Source organism: Herpailurus yagouaroundi, unplaced genomic scaffold, assembly GCF_014898765.1.
Source record: "Herpailurus yagouaroundi ecotype Mexico unplaced genomic scaffold, PumYag 140, whole genome shotgun sequence".
NCBI lineage: Eukaryota > Metazoa > Chordata > Mammalia > Carnivora > Felidae > Herpailurus > Herpailurus yagouaroundi.
Window position 1 is genome coordinate 70,557,828 of NW_024412395.1, and position 27,094 is coordinate 70,584,921.

Genomic DNA, 27,094 nt, shown 5'->3' on the forward strand with positions numbered 1-27,094 from the left:
ATTCTGTTCAAAAAAACACTTTGGAAAGTGCTACACGCGGTAAAAAGAAAGCCTTGTTTTACTCTTAATCATTTGTCAGTAGTAGTCTTGAAGTTTATTTTGGCATGGATGGATATGTAAATAGGAAAGGGATTATAGTATTAGTGAAAGACCTTACAAAGCCTCATAATTTTTATTGGCCACTATAGATGAAATATTTTTTTATACAAAGTGTTTAATGCAGAGTTCTTGATACTCTTAAAGTAATATTTGTTTATTATCATTGTTTGGCTTCATATTATTGCACATACATACTTCTCTTAGTGCTAATATTTAAGAGTCAGGACTTAAATTTCAGGAACAAGATTTTTTGTCTTCATAGTTGTTCACTGGACCAAGGACTTGTTTTGAATTTTAATTAAATTCCTTTGCATCCCATCTAGAAAATGTTTATAGTAAATACCTAATTAGACTTGAAGCTGATATGAAGCACTTATAAGTAGAAAATATTTTTAATGCATACGAAGTAAATTTTCCTATTGTTAGTTCCAATCAAATAACTTATAATATGTGAGAATTATGCAAAGCTAACAGAATAGAAACTGCCATGGATGTCAACATGAGTAACATGGAACGAAACATCAAATGGTGGTGGGTGAAAATGTTAACAGATCTTAATAACATTCATTGAAAAATACCGTTTTATAGCTTGGACCTTTCTTCACTCAAGTGCACTAATAAATTATGTATGTTGCTTGAACAACTAGCATTCCTTTGGACCATTGGACTATGAAAGTCTCCAACAAGAACTTGCTTTAAAAGAGACAGTATGGAAAAAAGTGTCACCTGAGTCAAATGAGGACATCTCTACAACTGTAGTATATAGAATGGAAAGTCTGGGAGAGAAAAGCTAAAGAAATGGGTTCTAGTTTCAGAATGTTCTTCATTTACTCTTTCAACCATCTTTAGCTTTTTTGCATACTATGAATATTTATTTGAGTTTTTTGTGTTTTCAACCTTGGGTGCTGGAGCCATAAAGCTTTTTTTCCTTTTAATCTTTGTATAAAGATAATAGATTAAAAAGTGGATTTGTTGGTCTTTAAAAAAGTATTTATACATAAGTAAAGCAAATTTGCTTTATTTTTAAAGACGCAAAAAGGAAAAAATTCCTTTAAATTTTTTCATGGTGTAATTAAAATTTTAACTTAATCTCCATTTTAAAATGGTAACAGAAATGTCATTTTTGGTTCTAAAACCCACACATTGAACTCATAAGTTTCATTGCATTTTGTTTTTTCTTTAAAACTGACATGATGTCTGTAGGGGCAATAGAAAGTCATCTCTATGCTAAATACAATGAAAAGGCAAAATTAATGAATCCCAAATTACTTAATACAGTGATAGATAATAAAATTAGCTTAAGTTTATATTTTATGCCATTTTTAGTGATAAATTTGCTTTAAATTTTAAAAATTCATTTTAAATTTTATCAAACACTTTAAAATATAAATCATGTCTTTGCTTTTTTACTTTGCAACTTCTCTGTGTTCTGTCAAAATTGTCATGTACAGGAGTGTCTTATGTTACTAAAACATTCCAGCCAAAGAATTTCAGAAGTAGGATAATGACATGTTTTACTGTTAAAAAGCTATAATGGTTACTCAGAAGGAGCAACAGTGAGTGTCTTCAAGTGAAATGTTTACCTGAACAATTTTATTTTCGTATTATTCACGTTACTTTTTCTATGTTATATTTAAGTGTGAATGGTGAATCTTGGGTTTTAGTTTTTAATATTTTTATTATCGTAATAATTCCACAAATGCTAATGAATCTTTTATGATAAATTATAATAACATCTCATAGAGTTTGTTTTATTTGAACTCTAATTTTAGAGTACTTAGGAAATGAATTCAGTCTGATAGTAGTAAGTATGCTACTAAAATGTGTTAGATCTGAATCCTTTTGTTTGGTTATAAAAATGCAATATTGAGAATCAAAACTTGTTTTTAAAAGAAGGACTATTTTGGATAATTTACAATGTTTAAAGTCTGTCTTGGCAAAGTGATTGTAAAATTCTGTAGGACCTATTCACACTTCTTCCTTCTTCCAAATAACTCTTCAGTTTTCCCCACAATTCCCCATAGCCACAAGGTGTTTTTTGTTTTGTTTTGTTTTATTCATTTTTAAACTTGTAGATTTTGGAGGGGCAGAGGTGGGGTCTGGGGTCTAGAAGGAGACTTGGTAGTTTTTTAGTGTCATGGCATATGTGGTAGGTCACATCTATAAAAGTAAATCTAGTAAAAAAGATTTCACTGAGTAATTTCGATACTAGCGCAAATATAGATACAGAAAACCTGATCAAATGATGTCTCAAGCTTGGGAACTGTGATATTAGAAAAAGAAGTTCCCTTCCAAAGGTGTTGGTCAAAAGCTTTTTGGGCTAACTTATATATTTAAATAATTATGTGTTAAGTTTTGGAGGACTTACCAAGGAGTTTATTGTTACTTAAATATTTCTCTAATGTACAAATGCAAATCTAAGTGGATACTTCTACTTTGGCCATTTACGGGGGCGGGGCGGATGGTAGGGGGGAGTGGTTTTTTTGAAAGCCTCACCTCTGCAACAACTTTAAACAGTATCATTTGTATTATTAGTTCCACCAAAGCCATTTGCAGTTTGGGGAACTGAATGTCTTAATTGATAGATTGGAAAAAAGGCTTTATTTTTTTCCCTGTGCTCTAAATTGTTATGTTTTACTATTTCATTTGGAGATGGTTTTACTTTATAAAATGAAAATTCAATTTTTCCTATTGTGTCCTATGTATAGATTTCAAAATTATGTTGTTAATTTGTAGCTGACTATATTGTAGCTAATCTTATTAAGGATGAGCATCCAGAAATTTTTGTAGGAAGGTATATAAATGGAAGAAGAGGGAAGGTACTGTGAATAGGCCCCTAAACTTTAATTAAAAAAAAAAAAAAGAAAGAAAATCTTTGCCAGATTTAAGAACATTCTTTAAATTGATTCCTTCAGTATTTTTAATACCTTTTCAAATAAAGTTCTTGAAAAGTACCCAGTATTGTGGATTTAATGTTTCATGCCATTACTGATTCTTGATATTCAAGCATTTAGAAGTTAGCACATTTGTTTTTCTTTTTTTTTTTTTTTTCATTATTAACATTTCGTTTGAAATGCATATCCTTCCTGAAATACTTTATTTTTAGCATAAATGTTGTGCATTTTATCTTAGTGTTTGGATTAAAACATTTGTGTTATTTAGCTTTCTTTTATTTGCTTTGTATATTTAATAATGTACCTTTTATTTTCCAGTATGCCTACTTTTTGTATTGTACAATAAATTTATTTTAAGCTGATTTTATTGTTTTTTTTTTTTTTGATGAAAGGAACTCTAGCATTTTAAGTACAACAAATAGTTGGAATTTTAACTTCAAAATAGTAAATCTTTATGAAGATACTATTAAAATGCTTTAGATTTTTACTTCTGAGGCTATTGTGAAGACATACTAGAAATACTCTCTAAAGGGCTTCATTTGATTTTTTTTTTTTTTAACAAAGTATAGAGTCGGTGGGCTTTTTGAGGGAGAGTACATTTTTCTATTGGTTGTATTAGAAGTATCTGAATAAAGACTTTTCTCCCAATTTTTTTTTGTTGTTTTTCCATTTAACAACTTGAAAAAAATCTACCCTATTTGCTGGTTTCCTGGTTCAGCTTTCTGAGGAAGAGTATCGCTGGTGTTACTCACTGTGTCACTGTTTTATATGTTGTGTAGGGTAGGAAAACATTGCTGAATCAGATGAAGAGTATTGTAATATTACTTTAGAATTTATATGAAATGGAGTAACTATACTACAGAAATTCACCTTATTTACTTTTTAAGGAATTTAGTCTTCAGAAGGAACTTTATATTTCCACAGCATAGTCCAAAGTCTAATGAGGCTCCGTGCATTGTCAGACATAAACAGTACAGTTGACTCTTAACACAGGTTTGAACTGCATGGCTCCACTTAATTTAGTAAATTATAGTACAGTACTGTAATTTATTTTATCTTCCTTATGATTTTCTTAATAACATTTTCTTTTCTCCAGCTTACTATGTAACATACAAAATGTTTTACTGAACTGTTTATGTTCTTGGTAAGGCTTCTCGTCAGCATCAGCTATTAGTAGTTAAATTTGGGGGGGAGAGTCAAAAGTTCTATGCAGATTTTCAACCACATGGGGGCCAGTATTCCTAAGCCCTCCCACATTGTTTAAGGTCAGCTTTACTTTAAGTTTAAATTTTACTGTTTGATCAGATAACACCATTTGTATCCAGAGAAGTCGTCCCAAATATATTGTAGACTTTTAAAACTATTTGAAGGGGAAATACCATTGTTTATAGGATTTTGTATTTATCTAAATGGGATTTTTTTTTTTATAAAGTTCTTTTGGGACTAGGAAATAAGTTCATGTGTAATTGATTCAGTATGTAATTGATTTATGATTGCTTACTCTTAAAGACACACTTGGATTTTTTTTTTTTTTTTTTTTTGCTTTTAATCCATTTGAAGCAAAGGGAGAGGTGGCTCAGCTTGGTCGTCTTAGCCTGACAGTGTCAAGTTTTGTAGGCATGTATGTATGTGAGAAGAAACACTGATGTATACTGATATGTCAGTCTGTACCCTGATAATTTATATACATGTGTGTGTTATATACATATGTGTTTGTGAGTGTATCTGTCTATCCAGATAGACATTTTTGCTGTCCCAGAATTTATAAAATATAACATGTTTTACTTAGTTTGACTCTGAAGATTTGTGGTTTCTTTTGTTGTGCCCATTCACTACCTGCACTGTTAGGGTAAGAGAGTAACAATATTGGAGAACTTCATAAAAGGGAAAGCAAGAATTATCAAATTTCATATGGAAATTGACTTTAAAGCAGTCTCCAAAATTTATTATATGGGAGGATTATATTCAACTTAAATAATGTACTTCTCATTTTGAACAGTTTATGGAACAGTTTTATTCCAAAAATTGTACATAATTTTTAAGAATGTGTTTTACTATTCATTTTGTGGAAATTTTGGTTTTTAACCAATCTTGAAAATGCTAGAATGTAATTTAAAGAAAAAAGTAACATAATTTCTGCTCAATTCCTTTACTGCTTTATATTAAGTGCAGTATTTACATTGTATGATAACACCAAAACCAAACATTAGAGATACAGCCACCGCCTGGGTGGCTCAGTCTGTTAAGTAAGTGTCCGACTTTGGCACAGGTCATGATCTCACAGCTTATGGGTTCAAGCCCCACGTCCGGCTCTGTGCTAACAGCTCAGAGCCTGGAGCCTGCTTCAGATTCTGTGTCTCCCTCTCTCTCTGCCCCTCCCCCGTTCATGCTCTGTCTCACTTTCTCTCAAAAATAAACATTTTAAAAAAGGCGAAAATAAACAGGAAGATATATTCAAGTGTATCAAGTTCGACTACTTTTTTCTTTTATCTCAAATTATACTTAAAACATTTGTTTCTTACACTACATAGAAATGGAAAGAATTTAGTTGGACTAGGAGACGTTCTCTTATCCTTCTTCTCCCTTCTCCTGCCAAGGTAGTTTATTGAAGTGAATACCACACAGACTTGAAGAAATTTAGAGTTATAGTCTGTTTTAGTTTAGTTTTTAAAACTAAATTATAAGCATCTAGAACAAAATTTATCCAACATAAAACATTTGGCAAACTTGATGTTTTTTAGACTCCTAAACTTCTTAAACATTAATAGAAAAGGTACTTATTTTTTAGATGCTTAGACTGATCATAAATTGTTATTTTTAATGAAATGATTCTCTTGTACTGTGGTTTTAAAATGTTCTTTATTATTTTATATTTTGATATGAAAGGTTATTAATTTTAAGGTTGATTTTTAGTTTACCATATGTTTTGTAGATTATAGATCCACTTTAGTGATTTTTATACATTGCACCTGTAGAGACTTTTAAGATGTGCAAAATGTGTAAAGCCTATGTTGATTAAATTTTTATTATGGCTTTCCAGTCAATTACATTCACCTTTAACTGAAATGAATAAGATATAAATTAGCATTTGAGTGCATTACTTTTTTTTGGTGGTGTCTGTGGTAGTTTTTGGTAAATTCCAAATCTTTTTTATTGAGAACTGTTATGTATTAAGTAAACTTAAAAAAATTATGATTCTTGGTGCCAAATGCTGTGATGAGCGTCAGGATACAGACTCCTAGGAAAGAGGAATGAGATGACACATTTGGGCAGTTGATCTCATAACACCATTGTTAGACCTTGAACTCTAAATCTCAGTTACTATCAGAAATACTTTAGTTAAATCTTGATGAAGAACAACTTGGCTTGCTTATTTATTTATTTAATTTATTTATTTATATGTATTTTCAGAGAGAGAGAGAGCGTGAGCAGAGGAGGGTCAGAGAGAGAGAATCCGAGCCAGACAAAGGGCTTGATCTCACAAACCGTGAGATTATGTATGACCTGAGCTGAAATCAGGAGTGGGACACTTAACCCCCTGAGCCACCCAGGCACCCATGGTATATTTATTCTTAAGCCAAATTTTAATACCTGAGGACATGAGTCTTCTGGACATAGTATTATTAAAAATAATGATTTTTTCCATTAAGTATTTACCTTGCTGAAATACCTCAGATGATTGAAATTACCTATCTGGAAGGCCTAGGTTTTATTTTTTTTAATGCTTATTTTTGAGAGAAGCACACGTGTGCACATGAGCAGGGGAGGGGCAGAGAGAGGGAGATCTAGGATCTGAAGTGGGCTCTGTGCTCAGAGCAGAGAGCCCAATGAGGTGCTCAAACTCCCGGAACTCACAAACCTCGAGACCATGACCTGAGCCGAAGTTGGATGCTTAACCCACCGAGCCACCCAAGCAGGCGCCCCGGAAGGCTTAGCTTTTAAAAGGAAGTGTTCTTAACCTGAAATAGTTTTAGATTTGTTTCCATATTACACGTCTGGCAATTTTTGTTTATATAATGAAAATCTCTCTGGTCAGTTCCACTTGGAACCCTCACTTACGATTTTAGTTCATATTCTGTAAACAGCTAAAGAATTTGTTTTATTTTTAAAACATAGCTCAACCTTTCTAGGTCTTTGTTCTTTCATTTACCATAATCTTAAAATTTATTAGAATCCCATAATTGAGATTGAAAGCAATCTTAGAGTTTATGTGGTGCAAACTCCCGCTTCAGCCAACCTCCTTTCCAGGTTTCTTACCACCTTGCTTCCTCAGTTAACACATGTACAATATTTTTTTCTCTTTTTTGATGGAATTGTTCTATTGTGTGTTTTGTTACATCTTTTGTTTGTTATTTGTGATGAAAAGCATAATTGTCAGTAGTTAATACAACTCTTAAGTTATTTGGCAAACATTGTTACATCAATGTTTAGTAAAAACTACTTAATTGTATTTCTCTAGTAAAGAGTCTTACGCCACAATTTATAGACTGGAAAAATTAAGAAGTGAATGCTAACAATTATACAGTAGTTCTAAAAATAAGAAATTATCCTGGAACCTTTGAAAGAAAGTATAGGAAAAATGAGACTAAAAATAAATGTTGCGCCATTTGCTTTTAAAATAAATTCCTTTGGAGTTAGGTTAAATATTGAAAGTAAAAAGGTTAAAAAAACAAAAGGCTATTGGAGTTCTAAAGAAATGTTTTCTAAAAGAAAAAAATTTTTTTTCAAGTCAGCTTTTCCCAGCACATACTATGCAAAATATCTACCTTACTTCCTTTGTTTTTATTTTGCATATTTGGATCTCTACGTGGCTTCAGAACAAGAGTTTATTACTCTATCATGTATGTTGTCCTTAGTACCAATCTCCATTTCATACTTCTGGGATTTATTTTTTATTTTTGAAGGAAATTTATATTGCTGTTCTTGAGAAGTGTTACTTTTTAAACGCCTTTGTTGACTTAGAAATGTTACAACTTTAATATTGTTATTCCAAAAAACAGTACGGGTTTCTTCTCAAAATTTAAACTTGCCTGTTATATAGCTCTTTTCCCCATAAGTTTATATAGATGAGAAGCTGAACTTTAGGATACTGGCTCTTACTCAGTATAAACTCTGTTTTCACATTATACTTATTAAAATTAGAATGATGCTGAAATATTAGCATCAATTATGCTAGTATAACTATTCACATTTGGATCATTCCATTGTAAAATTCAAATTGAAATCTTCAGCCTTTTGTTCATCTTTTCTTTATAATTATTAGTTTTCATTATTTTGTATGTGCCTTTCACAAATCATCACTAAGGAACAATTACAGATTATCCTTTGAGGGGATAACATAATACTTGTCTTGACTTTGTTTCATTAGATGAGATTAATTGTGTTGTGTAAAACCATGGTATAAATTATTGACTCCATCCATACTTTGTTGTTTTGTTCTTTCTCACAGTCACTCATGATTAAAGATCCTAATTGAAAAATTCAGACTATGTTAATTTCAAGTATTCTTTCTTTTTCCAACTTTTCCAATAATAACTCATTTTTGGCTGAAAATGAGGTAACTTAAAAAATACATGAAAGTTACTCATAAAATGTGTTTTCATTTTCAAGCCTTTGTATTGCTGATATGGTCATTTCCAAGTCTTAATATTGTTGACATTTACCATTCTAGAGTTATTTTCTTTAAAAAGTTAAAAAAAAATGAGTGTTAATTCAGACTTTTTTCATTATAATAAAAGTTTATTGTTAATAATTCATTATTTTACCTTCAGCTTTGAATACATGTGTCTGTGGGTCTAGGTCTGCACAAGAGTTATGATATAAATAAAGGAATGAACTAAATAATATTGTTTCTACTTTGAATTAAAATGAATGCTACATTTTTTACACAATGAACCTTTATTAACATCTCTTGATGAAATTATAGAACAAGTGATTTTGTTAAAATTCTCTGGTGACTAATAGTATTAACCCTTTTTAATCATACCAATAAAATATTCCTGCCTTAATGTCTCTTCTTTTTACCTGAAAGAGAAGTTTTAGAGAATGGTTTTAAGGAGGTGGGAAGTAGAATTTAACTTTCTATTTACCCATTTGTGAAGTGTTTCAGCTAAAACATGCTATTACAACAAAACTTAGAGTATGTATGTTTTTTTTTTCACCTGAAGGAGAAACAGAAAGAAAACTAGTTTGCTGTGTTTTTTAGCCAAGTAATAAAAACTTGAGAAGCTTTAATTTTTATTTTGTCTCTGTTGTGCCAATTTTATTTTACATCCACCATATATGTCTGCCACAGAATCAGCACTGCTGTTGATTTGGTATCCCTTACATGTTGGGCTTTGTTATGTAATGGTCTCATGTATTAGTGCATTTACCTTATATTTAGGGGCTCTGGAGAGAGGGCTGTTGCTATGTTTGCATATTGTGTTTTGTAGTTTTTGTTTTGCAAAAATTCCCATTCGCTGCCATTGTGAATTTTAGATTTTTGTTTTAGTTAAGAATTTGGGATCTTCTGCAAAAGTTCTTAATAGAGTGAAACTGTGGTTTACTTAGTGCTTTTGGGACTTAAATAGGATCAATGAATGCTGGGCAGTTGGGTATAGGATCTGGATAGGTAATGTGGTATACCATAAGGCATGAACTTCTGAGGCTTGTTTTCTACCTTAAAAATTCATATAAATTTTGTTCTGTTTCACCTGTTTTAATATTTTTTTTAAAACGTAGTATTTATAAGGTCTGTAACTAACCTTTATCTTCTCCAGAATTGGAGTAAAATTGACTTCAGGAAGATGTGCCACTCTTATTCATTCTGACATAGGGTAGTAATGGTTAGTCTGTAAACATTCTTAATCATAGGTTTGAAGTTACCATTTTTACCTAAAATTGGCAGTAATTTTAAAAAGAATGTCTTTCATCTATGCCTGCTGCCTGTGCCCAAAGACCTTGGAAGTCTAGAGTTTCTTTCTCAGTCCCTTATCACAAGAGACTTTGCAGTGTGTAGGCTAATCGCTAAATATACAGTGATCAGTCCTCAAAGGTGTAGGCCAAAATTGAGGTAATCTCAATTTGCTAAGGCCGTCCAGTTTCCTAACCTAGAGGATCCTGTGGTTTTCTGTAGTTTGCTTTCAGTGTCCATAATTTCAGTCAACTCTAGCAACAGTGCATGCCCAATACACCATCAGCAGAAACCTGATAACATCAGAATTTGAATAGCATGACTTTTAGCACTCACTGTGACTTACTATGGGTTAACCATCCGTGAATGTTTTGAGAATTTTTTAATCCCCCTGAAGTCTATGAAGTAGGTATTACTACCTCTGTAGATTTATATAGGTCTTGTAAATTCACTAAGGTCACAGAATTAGATCCTATATAGAACCAGGATTTACACCCAGGCAGTTTTGGTTCCAGAGCTCATTGTCTTGATCATAGGCTATATTATTTCCCATTGCAAAATGTAAGCAGAACAACTTATGTCTCCTTGTTAATAAAATCAAGATACTCCATGGAAATTTAAGGACAATACAATTTCAGAGTGTCTTGATAGACCAAAAAGGGAAATTTCATAGTAAATAAGGTTATCCTGTGATACTTTGAATTTCCTATACCTTCTATAAGGCAATGTCTCCATCACATACCACCAGTGTCCTACAATTTTCATATGTGCATGTAATTATTTCACTCAGAGAAAAGTTCCTCTCCCCAGAGATCCTTTTACTAAGAATTAGATATGTTGGGAAACTATCAGGGGTTTTTTGGCAGACAGCACAGTTATGTCTAAAATGTCTTGGGGCACTTGGGTGGCTCAGTCAAGCATCTGACTCTGGTTTCGGCTCAGGTCATGATCTTATGGTTTTGTGAGTTCGAACCCTGTATCAGGCTCTGCTCTGACAGCATGGAGCCTGGTTTGGATTCTCTCTCTCCCTCTATCTTTCTGTCCCTCCCCTACCTGTGCTGTCTCTGTCTCTCCCAAAATGAATAAATAAACTTTTTTTTAAAAGTCTTAAAAAAAAAAGTGTTGATATAAATGGGAAAATTAACTCCAATATTACTTGACTATAGAAGATAACAAGTCAGCCCTAAATATCAGTGAAGTCATTTTTAGCTTAGCTCTTATAAGTCTTTTTCATTACTTAAAAAGTTTCCTTATTGTATATTCCTAGCATTAAATATAAATCAGTACACTAGCACTAAAAGCCGATGTTTATTCTAACTCTTTAAAACTTAATTTTAAAGATGCACTTTTAAATCCTTTTGTGTATTTCCTCTAAATGCCTATCAGCTAACCTCAACTTATCAAAACCTTTAAAAACCCTGATTCCATAAAGCTTTCCACAGGGCTCAATTGTAGGGGTTTTCACTAACCTTATTTATATATAAGAATTCTATGATCTGGATTTGGATTTATTATCCAAAAATTAATGTATCTTTCTTCACATCTGCACTTGTTTTTAGGGTAAAAAAATTTTTTTGGAAACCAACCAGAATGATTCAATGATGAAAAACAAATTTTGTATTCTCATCCACAGTCATTTATTCTTGTTCTTGTATATATGATTTTAATGATAATGTTAGATATAAGCAGATTCCCCCAAAATATGTGTACTGGACTATGAAACACAATTCTGCTGTTAAAGTATATCTAAAAAATAACTTCCACCTATCCTTAATGCCCTTACTCAGGAGGAGCTGGTAGTAAGTGTTCCCATTTTCCAATTAAATTGTTCTTCCATTATTGTTTTTATAATAATGTAGTAGGGTACAAGATGAACAAATAGTTCATTCTTTCAGTGAAGTTGTTTTTCCACTAAAGTTGCTATAAGAAAGTGACCAGGACTCTTCTGAGTCTTGATTTCTAGGTTTCCAAATATTGTTATGAAACAATTTTTCATCCATTCTAAATACCAAGCATTTTGTTTTTCTCTTGTGTGTGTTTTCTGCTCTTCATTCCTGGTATTGCATATAAATCCCCTACCAATGTGTAAGATTAGATCCCAATATATAAATGCAAATGTATAACTGTTCAGATTATTTTTTTCTACCAAGAACCAGTTATCTCTCAATATTTCACTAGTTTTTGTTTACACATACACACAGTTTAAGTTATTTAGCCAATTTAATTTGACAGAGTAGTTCTGGTTTTATATAAATTAGCTTTAGTATTCTGTTTATTGTTCATTCACTAATTACTTCTTCATTTAACCAATATTTATTTGTTCCTTGCCTGTTCCATGCCAGAAACTGCAAAGTACTTAGGATATGCGGGTAGTCAATGAGTCTGATCAAGCCTTTGATGTTTGCAATCTAGTGGGGATGTAGATACTGAATAGTTAATAAAATAGCAAAAATGGTGATAAGTGATTTGTTCATACAGATACATGTAGATCTAGTTCATTTTTACTTATAAAGGAGGTGAAATGGCATGTACCAAGTGATTTATACACCTGTAACAGACTTTGTGAGATAAACATACAATGTAGTTAAAGTATAAGAACATGCACACCAGTCTTCAGTAAAACTTCCCTCTGAGAAAGAGGGGGATGAGTGCTGGGGGAATAGTTAGCTATAACATTTTGTATCTTGAAGAAATAACACAAATACAATAAATGGTAGACATGTACAAAGTTCCAGCAGAGTATAACAACAAGATTTCATTTTTTGATAAAATAGGTATGGCTGATTTTCCCTGAAAGGTGATAAATTTTGAATGAGTTAGAGGAAGGGTGAGGATTAATAAAATACTCTGGCTTGAAGGCCCGGGGACAGGAAGGAGCACTTTGGAGATGGTAAAAGAAAGCAAAAATGATGGGAGAAGAGTGAGGCAAGGTGTGAATGGAGATTGGCCCTGGATGAGTATAAGACATAAGGCCACATGATGTAGGATAGCCCTTCTTGTCTCTCAATGTACACTACGGCTGTTAGTGTGTCTTAATTTTATTAACTTTTAAAAATTATTTTTCAAGTAGACTCCACGCTGGGTGTGGAGCCCAACATGGGGCTTGAACTCATGATCCTGAAATCAAGACCTGAGTTGAGATCAGGTCTCAAACGCTTAACCCACTCAATCACCCAGGTGCCCCAAGTGTGTCCTAAGGCACAATCTTGGAGATTGGCTTAAACACCTGCATTTTTAGTAAGCACCTTGGGTGTTTCTGCTGTAGATGGTCCTCTGAACACAGTTTGGGAAATATTTATGTAGGATCTTACATGCCACATTAAGAGTTTTGTACTATTCAAAGTGTATTTGGCTTGTATAAGAAGGGGAATGACGTGATTTGGTTTTAAAACTGTTCTGTGGGGAATGGATTAGAGGAAGACAAAAGTTGAAGTTTTAGGGCTGAGGTGAGATGTGATGGTAGCTTAGAATAGGGAAATAGATGTGAGAAAGGTAGGTATGAGATGTGTTTAGGAGATGAAATTGGCAGCACTTGGTTATAGTATTTGGTGGGTGAAAAGAATGACCTGTTAAGTGGACAATCAGGTTTTAGTATTAGCAATAGGACAGATGGTGCTACATTATTAAGATGGAGAACGCTGGAGAAGCAAATCTTGGGAGTACAGGGAAAGATTAATTTTGGTTGTTGTACCAATTAAGGGATCTTTTGACTATAGCTATCAAGAGGATGATTAATAGAGGTCTCAATGAATAGGGCTATCTTTGTATTATAATAAGTCTGGGGTAGGCAATCCAGGATGTGTGCCATCAGTAAGATACACTTCTGCTGCAACCAGCCTTCGTGTGTTGGGGTTAGACATCATGCCTATCACCATGTAGTTGAAAAGTGTTCCGCCTTTAGCCTCACATGTATGGTCAAAGTGGTAGAAGAAAAGAGTGATACCTAAATCAGGTAAGAGAAGTTTCCTAGAAACTCATCTGACACTCGCTGGCCAGACTACCTACAAGGGAATCTAGGAAAGAATTTTCAGTTGGCGCATTGCTACCTCCAACAAGTAGAGATTCTGTTAGCCTAGATGGAATAGGAAATAGATCTTAGGTAAGCAGTTGGCAGTTGTGAGAAAGCTAACTTCTGTTTGACATATTTTTATTTCTGAGATATCCAAGTAGTGACAAGTGTCAGATACAGGCCGAAAACTTTGTGGAGAGTGGTTTGAATTGGAGATACAATTTCGTGAGTTGTTAGCATGGTGAGAGTAGGTTTGAAGCTGTAAGTTGTGTGAGATTGCTCCAGTAGACCGTGCAGAATGAGAAGGAACCTTAAGGAACTCCCACTTTCAAAGTAGGATAAGGGTGCCTGGGTGGCTCCGTCAGTTGAGCATCCAGCTTTGGCTCAGGTCATTATCTCACGGCGTCATGAGTTATGGCCCAACATTGGGCTTGTTGCTGTCAGCACAGCCTGCTTCGGATCGTCTGTCTCCCTCTTTCTCTGTCCCTTCCACACTTGTGTTCTCTCTCTCAAAAATAAACATTTTTTAAAAACGAAGTAACAGATACTCAAAACTTAACATTAAAAATAAAAAGTAGGATAGAACAGTAGGTTTCCCACTGGGGAAAAATGTCCCATTAGGAGAAAATCCAGCATACCATAATAGAAGTCCAGGAGAGAAAGTATTGCAAGAAATTTGGAAGAGTCAACCGTACAAAACAGATAAGCATTAAATAAGATGAAGGTGTCCATTTACATAATGTCTTTCCTACTTTTGGTGCTAAAATGTCTTTTTATTTAGTAAATGATGCTAGTAGATAGTAGTCTTCTTTATTGTTTGTGCTCAGAAAATAAGAAATGGGTGGCCCATATTGGTAATCTCCTCTCCACTATTAAGAAAATTTTCTTGGCTTTGAGATTTGAAGGCTGGGGAACTACTGGAGTAGAGCAGGGTTGGCTGCTGATAGAAAAGACCCAGTAAAGAAGGAGAGCTTAAAATAGATACAAGAAAGAGGAAATGGACAACAAAGTGATGTCTCTGGAAAGAGATGGAGCTCTCGGCATCAGTGGAGGATTTAGGTATGGTAGGAGGAAGAGTATCTCCTTCAATAAAATAGGACATTGAGAGGCAGGCAGGTAGGTAGGTATGCAGTAGGTAGGTATGGTAGGGAGAAGTTGAGGAAGTTTCTGCCCATTGGCTTCCATTTTCCTGAAGTGGATGAAAGGCTTTATGCTGAGAATAAGTTGTGGAGTTGGAGGGAGGCTGTGCGGTTTCAGGGCACAGAGAAGATAGGAAATGTTTATTCTTGGAAGGTGGGGCAGAGCTGAAGGAAATAAAGCAGTAGTTGTCACAATACTATTGAGGTTGGTACCATGGGTTTGCATGGATGCTAATCTGCTCTGTTGCCACCCCCCCCCCCCCCCCCGCCCCATTATCCTGTGGTTGCATTCCAAATTTAGGTTCAGGAGCTGCAGAAGATCAGGCAAGGGATTTTAGAGCATTTACCGGATAGTGATTTTAAAAGTAGGCTTTGGAATCTACTTTATACGCTCCCTACATAGAAGACATGAATGTAGGCTTTTCTCCTTTTAGAATTTGATTCTACTTAAAGAATTTTCAACTAATGTAACTTACACTAACAGGTGAGTGCTGTATATAATTTTGCCATGTCCATTCTCCTTCCTTCATATAAAATATTACCGATAATAATTATGAATGTTAAAATACAGATACATGCTAAGCAGTCTCATGATAAGGCCCTGAGAATGGTGATGGAGTGATTTTTTTTGGCCTAATTATATATATATTTTTTCATATAGTCTTGCATTATTTTTGAGGGTCTTAAAAATATCCTGTTCTCCATAAGCTCCTTGTATTATGTGCTAGACGAGCCTGTTATCATAATTTGATATTACAATGCCTATGAAAGTCCTTTGAAAATTGAAAACACTAAGAGAAACATTGTTATTGTGTTTGTTCTGTGTGTTATCCATAAAGCTCGCATGTCACACTTCCCGCAATAGAACTGTAAAATAGACATTGAAGAATGGAGAAGATTAAGTATGGCTCTCTGGAGACCAACAAAAACGAGAAATTTCTAAAATCAAAGCAGTCAATAAGAATGTATTGTGGTTGGAATGAATATTCATGTCCCTGTGCCTTGATTTGTTGTAGTAGTAATATTTAGGACGTACGAAGGAGAGCTGGATCCTTTAAATTGAAAACATAATTCTGGGTTTATTGCTGCCAAATCTTTGTTTTGTTTTTTGGCAAAAAGAGAGCCCCATCTCTTTTCAGGGACCTTGTGTATATTTATTTTTAAATTTATACCAGACAGTGTGAGAATCTTTTGATTGTAGTTGCCCTGATCCTTTTTTTTTTTTTTTTTTTTTTAAGTATTATGTACAAAGATTTGGTGACCAGTTTCTTTTCTTCCTGTTTTATTCTTTGCTTTTAGTTTCTTTGACTTTTTGGGGTTTTACATACTTGTTTTTTTAGTTCATAATTATAAATGAACGTGACACTTCATCATCCCAGAAGTGTGGCACTTTGTCCTGTATTTGAACACACTAATGTAATGTTAACTAATCTTCATGGAGTTTTACAAATATTTGTATAAGAGAGAAAGAGAACCGGGAAGAAAGTGAACATGAAACTTTGATACTTGTCTGTGCGGTACAAATACTCTTAGGTTTGCCACATGAAAAATGCACTTCTGTTCAGAGAAAGCTGCCTTTGTCCCTGCTCGTTTTTTGTGGTTTTTTTTAATTTTTTTTTCAACGTTTTTATTTATTTTTGGGACAGAGAGAGACAGAGCATGAACGGGGGAGGGGCAGAGAGAGAGGGAGACACAGAATCGGAAACAGGCTCCAGGCTCCGAGCCATCAGCCCAGAGCCTGACGCGGGGCTCGAACTCACGGACCGCGAGATCGTGACCTGGCTGAAGCCGGACGCTTAACCGACTGCGCCACCCAGGCGCCCCTTTCCCTGCTCATTTTGATTTTTATCCTCTTTTGTTGCTGACTTGTTAATTAGGATTGCTCTTTGTCATGCCATGCAAAGATAGGTTGTTAGCTGCTTTTATGCTTGGGTATAAAAGGAGGGTTGCTCATTGGCTCATTGGTATCTTTTTAGGCCATTCATTGGCATTTACCAGACTATCATGAGCCACTGAGATAAGAAGTTATTTGCTGCAAATTCTGTAGCAATAATATATTTGCTGTATTCACATTAACCCAAAACTCATACTTCACTTTTAGATACTTCAAAGCAAAGAATGAAGATATCTTTAACTTTTTTTCTGTTTGTGGCATTGATATGCCAAATTGAATATTTGTTTGATCCTCTGTTTTCTTTTCAATTAACAACAAAATACCTTTTGGTTAGTTTGGTTAGCACCTCAACAGAAAATTAGTATCTCTGATTTCCCCGTGAATTTTCCTGTAGTTGCCCTTTTCTGATTTTAGTCTTGGTATTGTATTGGTGAGGAAATCTCATCTCATGTTTTGTCACGAAATCTCTTGGCCCAGGAGGTCCCTTGTAGTGGTAGACAGCACGAATCCCAGCGTCAGGCTGGTCGTGAGCTCTCACTCTGCCACTTGCCAGCATTATTACTTTGCTCAAGTTAACTTAAATGCATTAGCCTTCAGTTTCTTAATCCTTTGAGTAATAATAGCATAATAATGCGTAGAACATTTAGCTCAGTCCAGAGAGAGTAGGTGCTTCATATTAGCTATTTTTTCCCTAACTAGTGTATAATCTGAATTTTTATCTTCACGGGTTGTCAGATTTCTTTGATAGAATCGTGACTTCTTAAAGTAAAAATATTTCAGATTAATCTGTTCATTGAGAAGTTTTGAAAATGGTATGCTTAGGACAGTTTGTTTATTCATTAGTCAAGAGCAGAATACAATATTTGGAGCTGCCATTTTGAGGTTATATTTTGTAAGTGAAATTTCTGTGCTCTTCTTTAGAGTAAAATTTACTGTTCAATTTATTCCTCTCTATTAAAATTACTGTATGAGAACCTAACCTCCTGCATTTGTGTAAAAATTTGGAAATGTCATGAGATTGCTGAACTGTTATTCCGTTAAAGGATTTTCTCTAATCCTCTGATCGTGTCAGTTTGGATTAATTCTGTCAGTATATAGTAGATTAATATTTGTGTCTGAATAAGTCAGTGGAAAAGCTTAGGAACATGTAGCCTCATAGTCATGCTCGACTTTCTAATCATAAAAGTAGTATAATTTTGTTTTACATGTCCATATGATATTAAATAAGCTCACGTTAAATATTTATATGAATATTAAATAAGGGAAAGAGGAAATGTTTTCACATACACATTGTGCAGGTTTATATCTCTACCCTTGTTGGCAAGCGATTAGTTTACATTTGCTGACAACTTAAAATTTTTCTTAGCTATACTATAATAGGTTTGTATTTCTTAATAACCTGCCCTTAAGAAGAATATTTATGAAAGAAGGCCTCAAACTTCTTTTCACTTAAAGGCTCTTAAAGGCCAAGTTGGCGTGAAGCTTTTAAAACAAAACTGGATCTGGAATGATGATGGTTTATTTAACAGACGAAGAAGAGTATCTGTTCCACAGCAACAGATACTTCAGTGAGCTGGAAATGAGAGAGCAGCTTACGTCAAACTGGAAGTGGTGGGAACACAAGGATGGCTTTTCAGTTACCTGCTCTTTTTCATTAAAGCCTTTCCTAACCAAAGGGCTGAATTAGTCTTTGTATTTAAGCAGAAACTAATGATGAAAAACAAGGGAAACTACAGTGTTGCAGTTGGTAGCAGAGTTGGAAATAAAATACCTGGAGTAAAGTGTAAAGCTAATGAGTCAATCCTCTCTCCCTCTCTCTTTGTCTCTCTTCTCTGCTTCTTCCCTTCCCCCCTCCCCTCTTTCCTTCTAATATTTAGCAAAGGACCTTTATGGATTAGAGCTAAATTGCTATTTAATCCTTCGGTTTCCTTCTGTCCTTTGGATAACAGTCTGAGGTCTATTAAGGACTCACATCACCGTGGTCTAGTTGTACAGAATTGAGAATGTAGCCCAGCTACATTACTAATTCAAATGCTATATGAGCTTGAGCCAAGGCCCTTAACCTCAACGGTAGTAATAAGTAAAAAAATCTATAATTATATTTTACAGCCAGCCTGTCAGGAATGTTTAAAAACAATTACAGCTTTTCAAAATGTTGACTTTTTCAAGGTTGCGCAGTATATAAGTGCAAAGTGATATGATCATGTAATTCTAATTGCTACTGGTACAGAATTAAGACATTTGAGACGAGGAGACAAAAGTCACATAATTCAACTCTTAAACAGGCTTAAAATGAATAGAGTGATAGGATTGGAGGTTTGGGAATGTCTTATTTTAGACTTGTAAAATTGACAGAATCTCTAACTGCTTCTAGCTGTTTTGGAAAAAAAAAAAGAAATGCTATTTGGCTATGCCAAGCATGCTAGTGTTAAATGACCTCATGTGAACTGTAACATTTTTGTCCTACTGTTGTCATGACTTTGTATAAATAAACTAAGATAAGGTTGTCTGGTTCTGGGAGGTTCTGACACAGAGATTTGATAAGGAAAATGTAGTAGAACTGGAAAATGTGCAGTATGAAGGGAAAACTGGTTGACATTTAATTTGTCAAGGTTTAGTGGCTCCATGCCCCGGTGAAGTTTCTCTTTCCTATGGGGAGGCATACATTAAACTCTGGAGCCCTTCCTTTCTGTAGGCCCCTGTTGAACTATGTATGCTCTGCTTCTTTGTACTGAGGAATAATGCATCAAACCAATGACTCTGTCTCAGCAGTTGCTGTTAAGTCATTGCTTTCTAGACTGGCCTTCTTGATATCAAGGTATTTTAAAAGTAACATAACTCAAGTATCCATTGGGGAATTAGGAGAACGAGACTTGATCAATGGTTAGCACACCCACATCCATTGAAAGAGCTGGCTTGGGTTGCATGAGTCATCATCTAAAAGGGTGTCCTCCTCCTTCAGTCTGGTTTACAATGCTAGTCATCCCAGAAGGTGTGACAGGATAGCTAGGAATATTTGTGGCACTCTCTTAACAAGACCAGGGACTGGACTGTCCCTAAATGAAATAACACTCCCATCTGCTGTCTGAAAACTGTTAAACTTCCATTTTCTTTCTTGGCATTCTACCCATAGCTCATTTCGTGATTTATGCAAACCTTAAAAATATATGTGACTATTTGCTGGAGTAAATGTGGCTTTAATTTTAAATGGTGCCTGTGCCTGTGTTTTTCTGTCTTGGAGTGAATGGCACTCATTTTGTGATCAAGCTCATTCCTGTCTTGATCAGGGACTTGTACTAAATCAGCCCTGTGAGTAGCCTTTGTTTTCACAGGAAGAATACTAAACTCCATGTTATTCTTTAATAATTGTTTTAACGCAAGCTAGTATTCCCTCCCCCCCTGCCCCCAGCCGATAAGTCACAAAGCCTCTGTACATTACAGTGTTCTGATTTATTCTCATTTTATGTTTCTCTCTCTGAGCTGAAACATGCTTATGAATAAAGTATTCTTATACTCTCAATGAACTGATTATATTCTAAAATTAGCCTTTCTTGGGACTTAGTAGGAGTCGTAGAACTTCGGAAATATTGAATAAGTGATACATACAATATATAATAAAATCCCTTCAAACTAGCTTGGTCTAAATTCAGAATTTAAACGGGATTTAGTGCATGCATGCAATCACTGGAATAAACATCAGGGATATATTGCTCAGAAGGACTAATATACCTTAAAGAATAGGAACTATGGGTGGTTAATATATCAGTGGTGTGCACGTCAAAATTCTGGATTTCTCTTGAGTAGTAAAGAGGAGATAACATACATAAGTAAATATATAATGTGTGATAGTGCTGCAATGAGGCAAATGTAGGAGAAAGAGATGATTTCTGACCGGAGATTGTGAGGTAGGGCTCAGGAAGAGGAGCTAAGAATGAACAATGTAATGAAAAATGGGTGGAGAAAAGATGATTTCAGGCAATAAAAAGTATGTACTGTGGCTTAGTAGGAGCGAAAGGTTCATTAAGGGTTGTAGAGGAAGATACGGTATCTGATGACTCCTTGGCATATGCCGTCACAAACACTATGTAGGCAACTGGCAACAAGTCACATGGAACGCTGGATGAGATGCCTGGGGAAGTGTGCTAGCAAAGAAGGGGCTTTCAAAGGCTTTCAAGCTGGCCCTTGAGGGAAGGGAAGGATTTGATTAGGAATCTTAGGTGTTCCCAAAAGGAAAAAAAGGAGTATAGACAGCTAAAAACAAGAGTGGTACTAAGACCAGTTTTGTTGTGTTGAGGTGGAAAGAGAAAAATGAGTTAGCCAGAGTGAAGAGTCTTGAATGCAAGGCTAAAGAATTTAAACTTTATTAAGATTGATTTGGGAACTTTTTGACACTCTCTTGCTGAGAAACCTTAACTGATCAGAGCAGTATTTTGAGATGGGTAGAAATATGTGGGAAAGTTCTGGCAGGTGGAAGAACTAGAAGCAGAGGCAGCAGTTAGGAGGACTGAATAAATTTAGTAATGATATTTGAGGTAAAAGTTAAGGGAGGCAGAAGAATTAAAAATGATTATAATTTAATCCCCCAAGTGATGGTAACAAATTGAATATGTTTGATGTTTTGGGAGAGAATATTGATTTAGCCAGTAAATGGATTCTTTTCATTGCAGTATAATTGATGTATAATGTTGTGGAAGTCTAAGGTGTACAGTGTGTTGATTTGAGTCAACACATATTTAATGAGCACCAATTATGTGTTGTAGTCACTGGGGTATAGTGGGGTAAAGATTAGGTCTCTGCCCCCATGGAGCTTACATTTAATGGGCGAAAGAGACAACAAACAAGTTTAAATATATATGTGTGTGTGTGTGTGTGTGTATACACATATATATAGAGAGAGTCAGATATATAATGTCAAATATATAATTACATATATTTGATTATATGTATAGATATAGATAGATACATAGATAATGTCAATGATAAGTGCTCTGAAGAGAAAAAGCAAGGTTAGGGATAAGGGATGATGAAAAAGAGGGCAGTGTTTTAGAATCTGTGAGGTAACATTTGAGTAGAGACCTAAATGAAATGAAGGCGGGAGCCTCCTCACTCTCTGGGGAAGGGGCATCCCCAGCAGCACAGCAAGGGTAGCCCCCAGACCAGCAAGGAGACCGCCTGGCCGGTGGAGAACTGCACAGGGCAGAGTGATCGGGAATGAGAAGAACAATGTAACTGGGGAGTAGGGCATTTGGTGTCCTGAAAGCCATGGGAAGAGTTTGAATTTTTTTAGGTATGATGGGAAGTCACTGGGAGTGCTATTATGATCTATGTTCTCAAAAGATCCCTGTAGCAGCAGAGTCGGACGAGGGGAATGAATAGTTAGGAGGCTATGGCAGGCCTCCAGGTGAGATAAGGTGGTGGTTCAGAGCCAAGGGTGATATAAGGGAGGTGGTGAGAAGTGATGGGATTCCATATATATTTTGTTTCCTTCCACGTATATTTTGGAGGTAGAGCAAATGTGTTGATGAACTAGATGTGGGTTATGAGAAATAGACTCAAGGAATATCGCCAGGGTCTATATGGTGGGTTTGTGTGAATTAGTTCTGCCTTTGCATAAGCAGACCCTCTCAGCACATTTGTATGAAGAAGGCTCCCTTCCTCCCATCAGATGTACTTGGGTGCTGGACACCACAGCTCGGTGAGAGGAGCTCAGGCTGGGCGCCTGGGTCAGGCATCCTTGAGGAGGGGAAACCTGTGCGGTCAAATGCAGCATGCTAACTCAGCTTTTGGCCTGAGCAACTGGGTGACTGGTAGTGTCATCCCCAAATGAGGGAGACCAGAAGAGGAGCTAACTGGGATTGGGGGTGGAAATCAAGTTCTATTTTGTGTGTAAGTCTCAGATGCCTGTTAAACATCCTAGAGGCAATGTCAAGTGGGCAGATGGAGATGGACTCTTGGTGGGGAGCCATCAGAGCCGTAGGGAGGTTTGCTATTTCTGAGTTTGAAATGGCTGTGTGACAAGCAAGTGGAGCTGTTGAGTTAAGGCTTAGGAACAAAGATTTAGATTAAAGACGTAGATTGGGAAATCATTCTGGCAAAAGGAATGTATGAGACCTTTGAGGAAAATTAGACTTAAAAAAAAAAATGGAGACTGCCTTTGGCGTATTATTCGGTAGTGGAAAGTGGGAGATAACTGTATAAAAGCAAACCAGAGGAAGATCTGGGTAATCAACACTGTGTAAAGACAAGGAGTAAGAGGACAAGGGCTTGTTGGGAAGGTCATCAAGAAGCAGGGCTTCAGAAGGTCACTGGAGCTTTTGACAGTACAGGTAATAGTGGGTGTGGAGGCAATTGGCAGGGAATTAATAATACAAACTACTTTCAGAAAATACGTACTGAAAGGAGGTAACAGTAGGGTTATATGTTGGTTTTTCAAAACAGGCTGAAGTTGTGTCTGTATTAAGGCAAAAATCAGGGTACCAGTGAAGGAGGGAAAGGTTGAAGGTACTAGAAACAAAAAGGATAAATGAGGGAGCAAGGCTACGGAATCTGGAGGATATATGTTTAAAGGAATAGGTAAAGAAGTTAGTCTCAGAAATGAGAAAGGATAGATCTGTTTTGCTTTGAGGTTTGGAGAGAAGGAAGGGAAAATGGGTATCAGAAACAGATGTTTTGCATAAGAGAGGAAGGAGAAGTGAGGACAGTTGGTTCTCTTAGTAAATCTGTGGTCAGGGTCATCTGTTTTAGGGGGCACCACTGGTATTAAAGGCCTGAAGAAAGTGGGGATGGGAATCAATAAGAAAAAAAATTGTCAAGCAATGATGAGAGACCAGCTGGAAACAGGAGTAATTTCTAATAGCTCATCAGTATTTTTTCTGTGGGCACAAGAGCATAGGGGAATTGAGAATTTCAGAGAAAGAAAGAGAGATGTTGTATGGAAACTAATTTGACAATAAATTTCATATTTTAAAAAAGAGAAAGAAAAGAGAAAGGAAAAAAGGAAGGAAGAAAGAAAGAAAGCAAGAAAGAAAAGAAAGAGAAAAGTAAAGAGAAAAGAAAAGAAAAAAATTAAGGGCACTTAGAACCGTGGTTTGTAACCCAGAAGAGTGCCTATCAAAACTACCTGGGGACATTTTTCAAAAAGCTGTTTTTCCTGAAATGTATCAAATTGAGGTGTGGGAATAGGACAATTACATGGGAGGGGAGATACTTATATGTATTTTTAGAACATTCTGTGTGATTCTGTTAAGCTTTCCCCTCCACCTCCAGTGAGAAAAGTGTTGTGGATTTAGGATTAGCAGGAGATTAACTACAGAGTGCAGGCTGGGCGGGAGTAGTGAAGGGTGGCTGCAAGGGAAGCAAATGGACTGAAGGAATTAGAGTAAGGTTTTCTGGAGTAATGTCAACAATAATAGTAAAATTTGGGGAGTGTGCTTAGCTAGTTAGGTTCCTGTACTGCAGAACTTTACAGAGACTTCATATGCCCATGAATCTCTAAGAATGGGATTTTAATCTTTTAAGAAAGTACCTGACTACAGGACCCTCCCCCGCCCTTGTTTTAATGGAGCATTTGTGGACAATTTCTACAGAGCGCATTGTGAACATACTGACCTAGAGAGGTCCAGCGATGGCTAGTTCCAGATTGATTTAAAAGGAAAGCCCTGGGGAAAGGGAAGCCGTTGTGGAAAGGGGGAATGTCCAGGTTAAGCTATTGAAAGCACAGCTCCTATGGCTGTGCTCCTATGGCTCCTATGGCACAGCTCCTATGGCAACAAAGCCTATGGCTTTGTTGGTGGATAGCTGGGTTACTATCTATCCTTCCATTTAAACTCCTGTTTTCTACTGCTGAGTCCAGTGTCCGTTGGAAGTTGCAAAAGACAAAAGTCGGAATTCATAAAGTATTTACATGCGTTATTCAATAGTTTCTCAAAAACAGGTTTGGATAAAGTCTCTATGAAAGCAAACCAAAATCTAAGGACCTTTTAGGATATCTAGCCTTTTCCTTAACTTTAAGGACAAACAAGTGGATAGCTGTCAAAAGATATACTTTGAAGTCTTGGAGCACTCACTAGCAGTGACTTAAAATCGGGGGAGTTTATCCACTTTTTGAGGAGAGGCAGTGTCCTAGGCTCTGAGAATGCCCCCAGTTTATACTACCTGGGCATTGGACGGACGACTGTTTTTCCAGTGTAGTATAGTCCGTGAGTTTAAGGTGATTAATACTGAATGTTGTCGCATAAGATTTCCAAAGAAGACAGTGATTGGTGATTGGTGAGGACAGTGATTGCTGGCAGGGATTGGGTGTTTATATTGCGTGATTTAGTTTCTAACAAAGATGTGATGTGAATCTTACGAGTATACAAGTCCACTCAAAATACTGAGACAAACCAAATTAGAAACGTTCTGAATAGTTTTCATTTGCCCTGTGTGTGTTTCACAGGTTCCAAGTTCCCACGTCTGTGCCAATATCATTCCGTTCCTTCCTTCACATAGCTTATCTTTATTGATGAGTTTTCTCTCCTAATCCTCTATTTCAATAAAAAAAAAATCATACATGGGTATTCTGTTTGGCTATAGATGTGTACTTATGATAACTGCGTGTGACCCAGCTGAAGTGTTCAGAGCACATGGAAGTCACTTACTGGTGACAGGAATACATTCTATATGTTTATTTTCCCCTGTGGATGCCTGAACTTCCTTTTCTTCACAGGTGAAGTCAGTGATAAACCTTTTGTTCGCTGCGTATACTGGAGATGTATCTGCACTTCGAAGGTATGTTAACATGGTGGCATATGGCTTAGCGTCCGGTTTACAGAGGTTTATAAAGTTGCTTCTGGGCAAATGGCCATCTTAAGGCCAAAGTCTCATTTCCATTTCTCTCTAAGGAAAATGACCCGAACAAATTTATGTTAAATCCCCATCTCCAGTGACTTAGACTTCCTGTGTAGTCTTGTCCTTTTCTACCTCCTGAAGAGCCCAGACCTCTTTTCTCCCAAGTGGAGACTGTTCAACAAATCTGGCTAATTAATGTAGTGTTTCAGTGGAGTTGAATAATGCTGTCTCAGTCCCCATTTACCTTCCCTTTCCCATCTTTGGAGGTGAAGGGGGAGTGAAGATAGGGGCATTTAGTGCTCTGCGGATCACCGGGGTTAGAAAGGTTGCATAGGACTGTGTACATTACATAAGATCTCTTGTATAGAGTTGCAACTGAATTTTAACATGGAAAAATATCTGTGCTTATTTTCTACCTTTGTCTAAAAGTCAGATTATACGTCTATCAACAGTACTTTATTACAAACTTCAGAGTTGCTAAGAGAATAGATCTTAAGTGTTCTCACCACAAAAAAAAAAAAAAATTATGTGATGTTGTACGGAGGGTTAGCTAACACTACTGTGGTAATCATATTGCAGTATATAAATGTATCAAACCCAACACGTCGTACCTCAAACTTACATAATGTTCTATGTCAATTGTTTCTAAAAAAGTGTACTTTAAAAATTAAATCGAAGTCTGATTAGTACTTGTAAACTATAGTGTAAAATGTTTAAATAGTGAAAGCATTTAACTTCAGTAATAGGTGTTCGTTTCTTGCCCTTCTGCGGCACAAACTTTAGTATGCCACTGTTCTTTGAACAATAATGTAATGAAGCTGAATTCTGTGAGAAAAGAACATTTCCCTGTATCCAAAAAGAGAGGAAGTGGCATTTGCCCCAGAGGCCCTCACATCCCCATCAGTGAGCCTGATAGAGGACAGCATCTGTGACACAAGACCTTAGATGGAACTGATGGGGTAAATGTTACAGATGTGAATTAAATTTTATATGTAACGAATAGCTGTTCTTACACATTTTCAGATTTGCTCTATCAGCCATGGACATGGAACAGCGAGACTATGACTCTAGAACAGCACTGCATGTAGCTGCTGCAGAGGGTAATCTATGAACCATTCATCTTTTTTTCCAGATGTAGTTTCTACGCAATACTAAAAACTACTTGTTTTGTTTTGTAGGTCATGTTGAAGTTGTTAAATTTTTGCTGGAGGCATGCAAAGTAAATCCTTTCCCCAAGGACAGGTGAGAACTTATGTCGTCCCCTTCTAACTTATAAATGGCAAGTCAGTGTTTTATTACAATCCAGGGCTATAACATATGAGTGAAGGTGTTCTT

The 27,094-nt window shown here is 35.8% G+C and overlaps 1 protein-coding gene across 4 annotated transcripts in view; it reads left to right on the forward strand.

Annotated features, from left to right (window-relative positions):
• GLS (glutaminase) overlaps nt 1-27,094 on the forward strand; it is an 85,926-nt gene that overhangs the window by 53,868 nt on the left and 4,964 nt on the right. For 2 of the 4 annotated variants that reach the window (XM_040475675.1, XM_040475678.1), the window contains 3 exons: nt 25,638-25,699; nt 26,783-26,859; nt 26,938-27,001. In XM_040475675.1, the coding sequence (XP_040331609.1) occupies nt 25,638-25,699; nt 26,783-26,859; nt 26,938-27,001 (203 nt within the window). Of the gene's footprint in view, nt 1-687; nt 3,356-25,637; nt 25,700-26,782; nt 26,860-26,937; nt 27,002-27,094 lie in introns of those variants that run through there. The other 2 variants (XM_040475676.1, XM_040475677.1) reach the window with 2 other exon arrangements.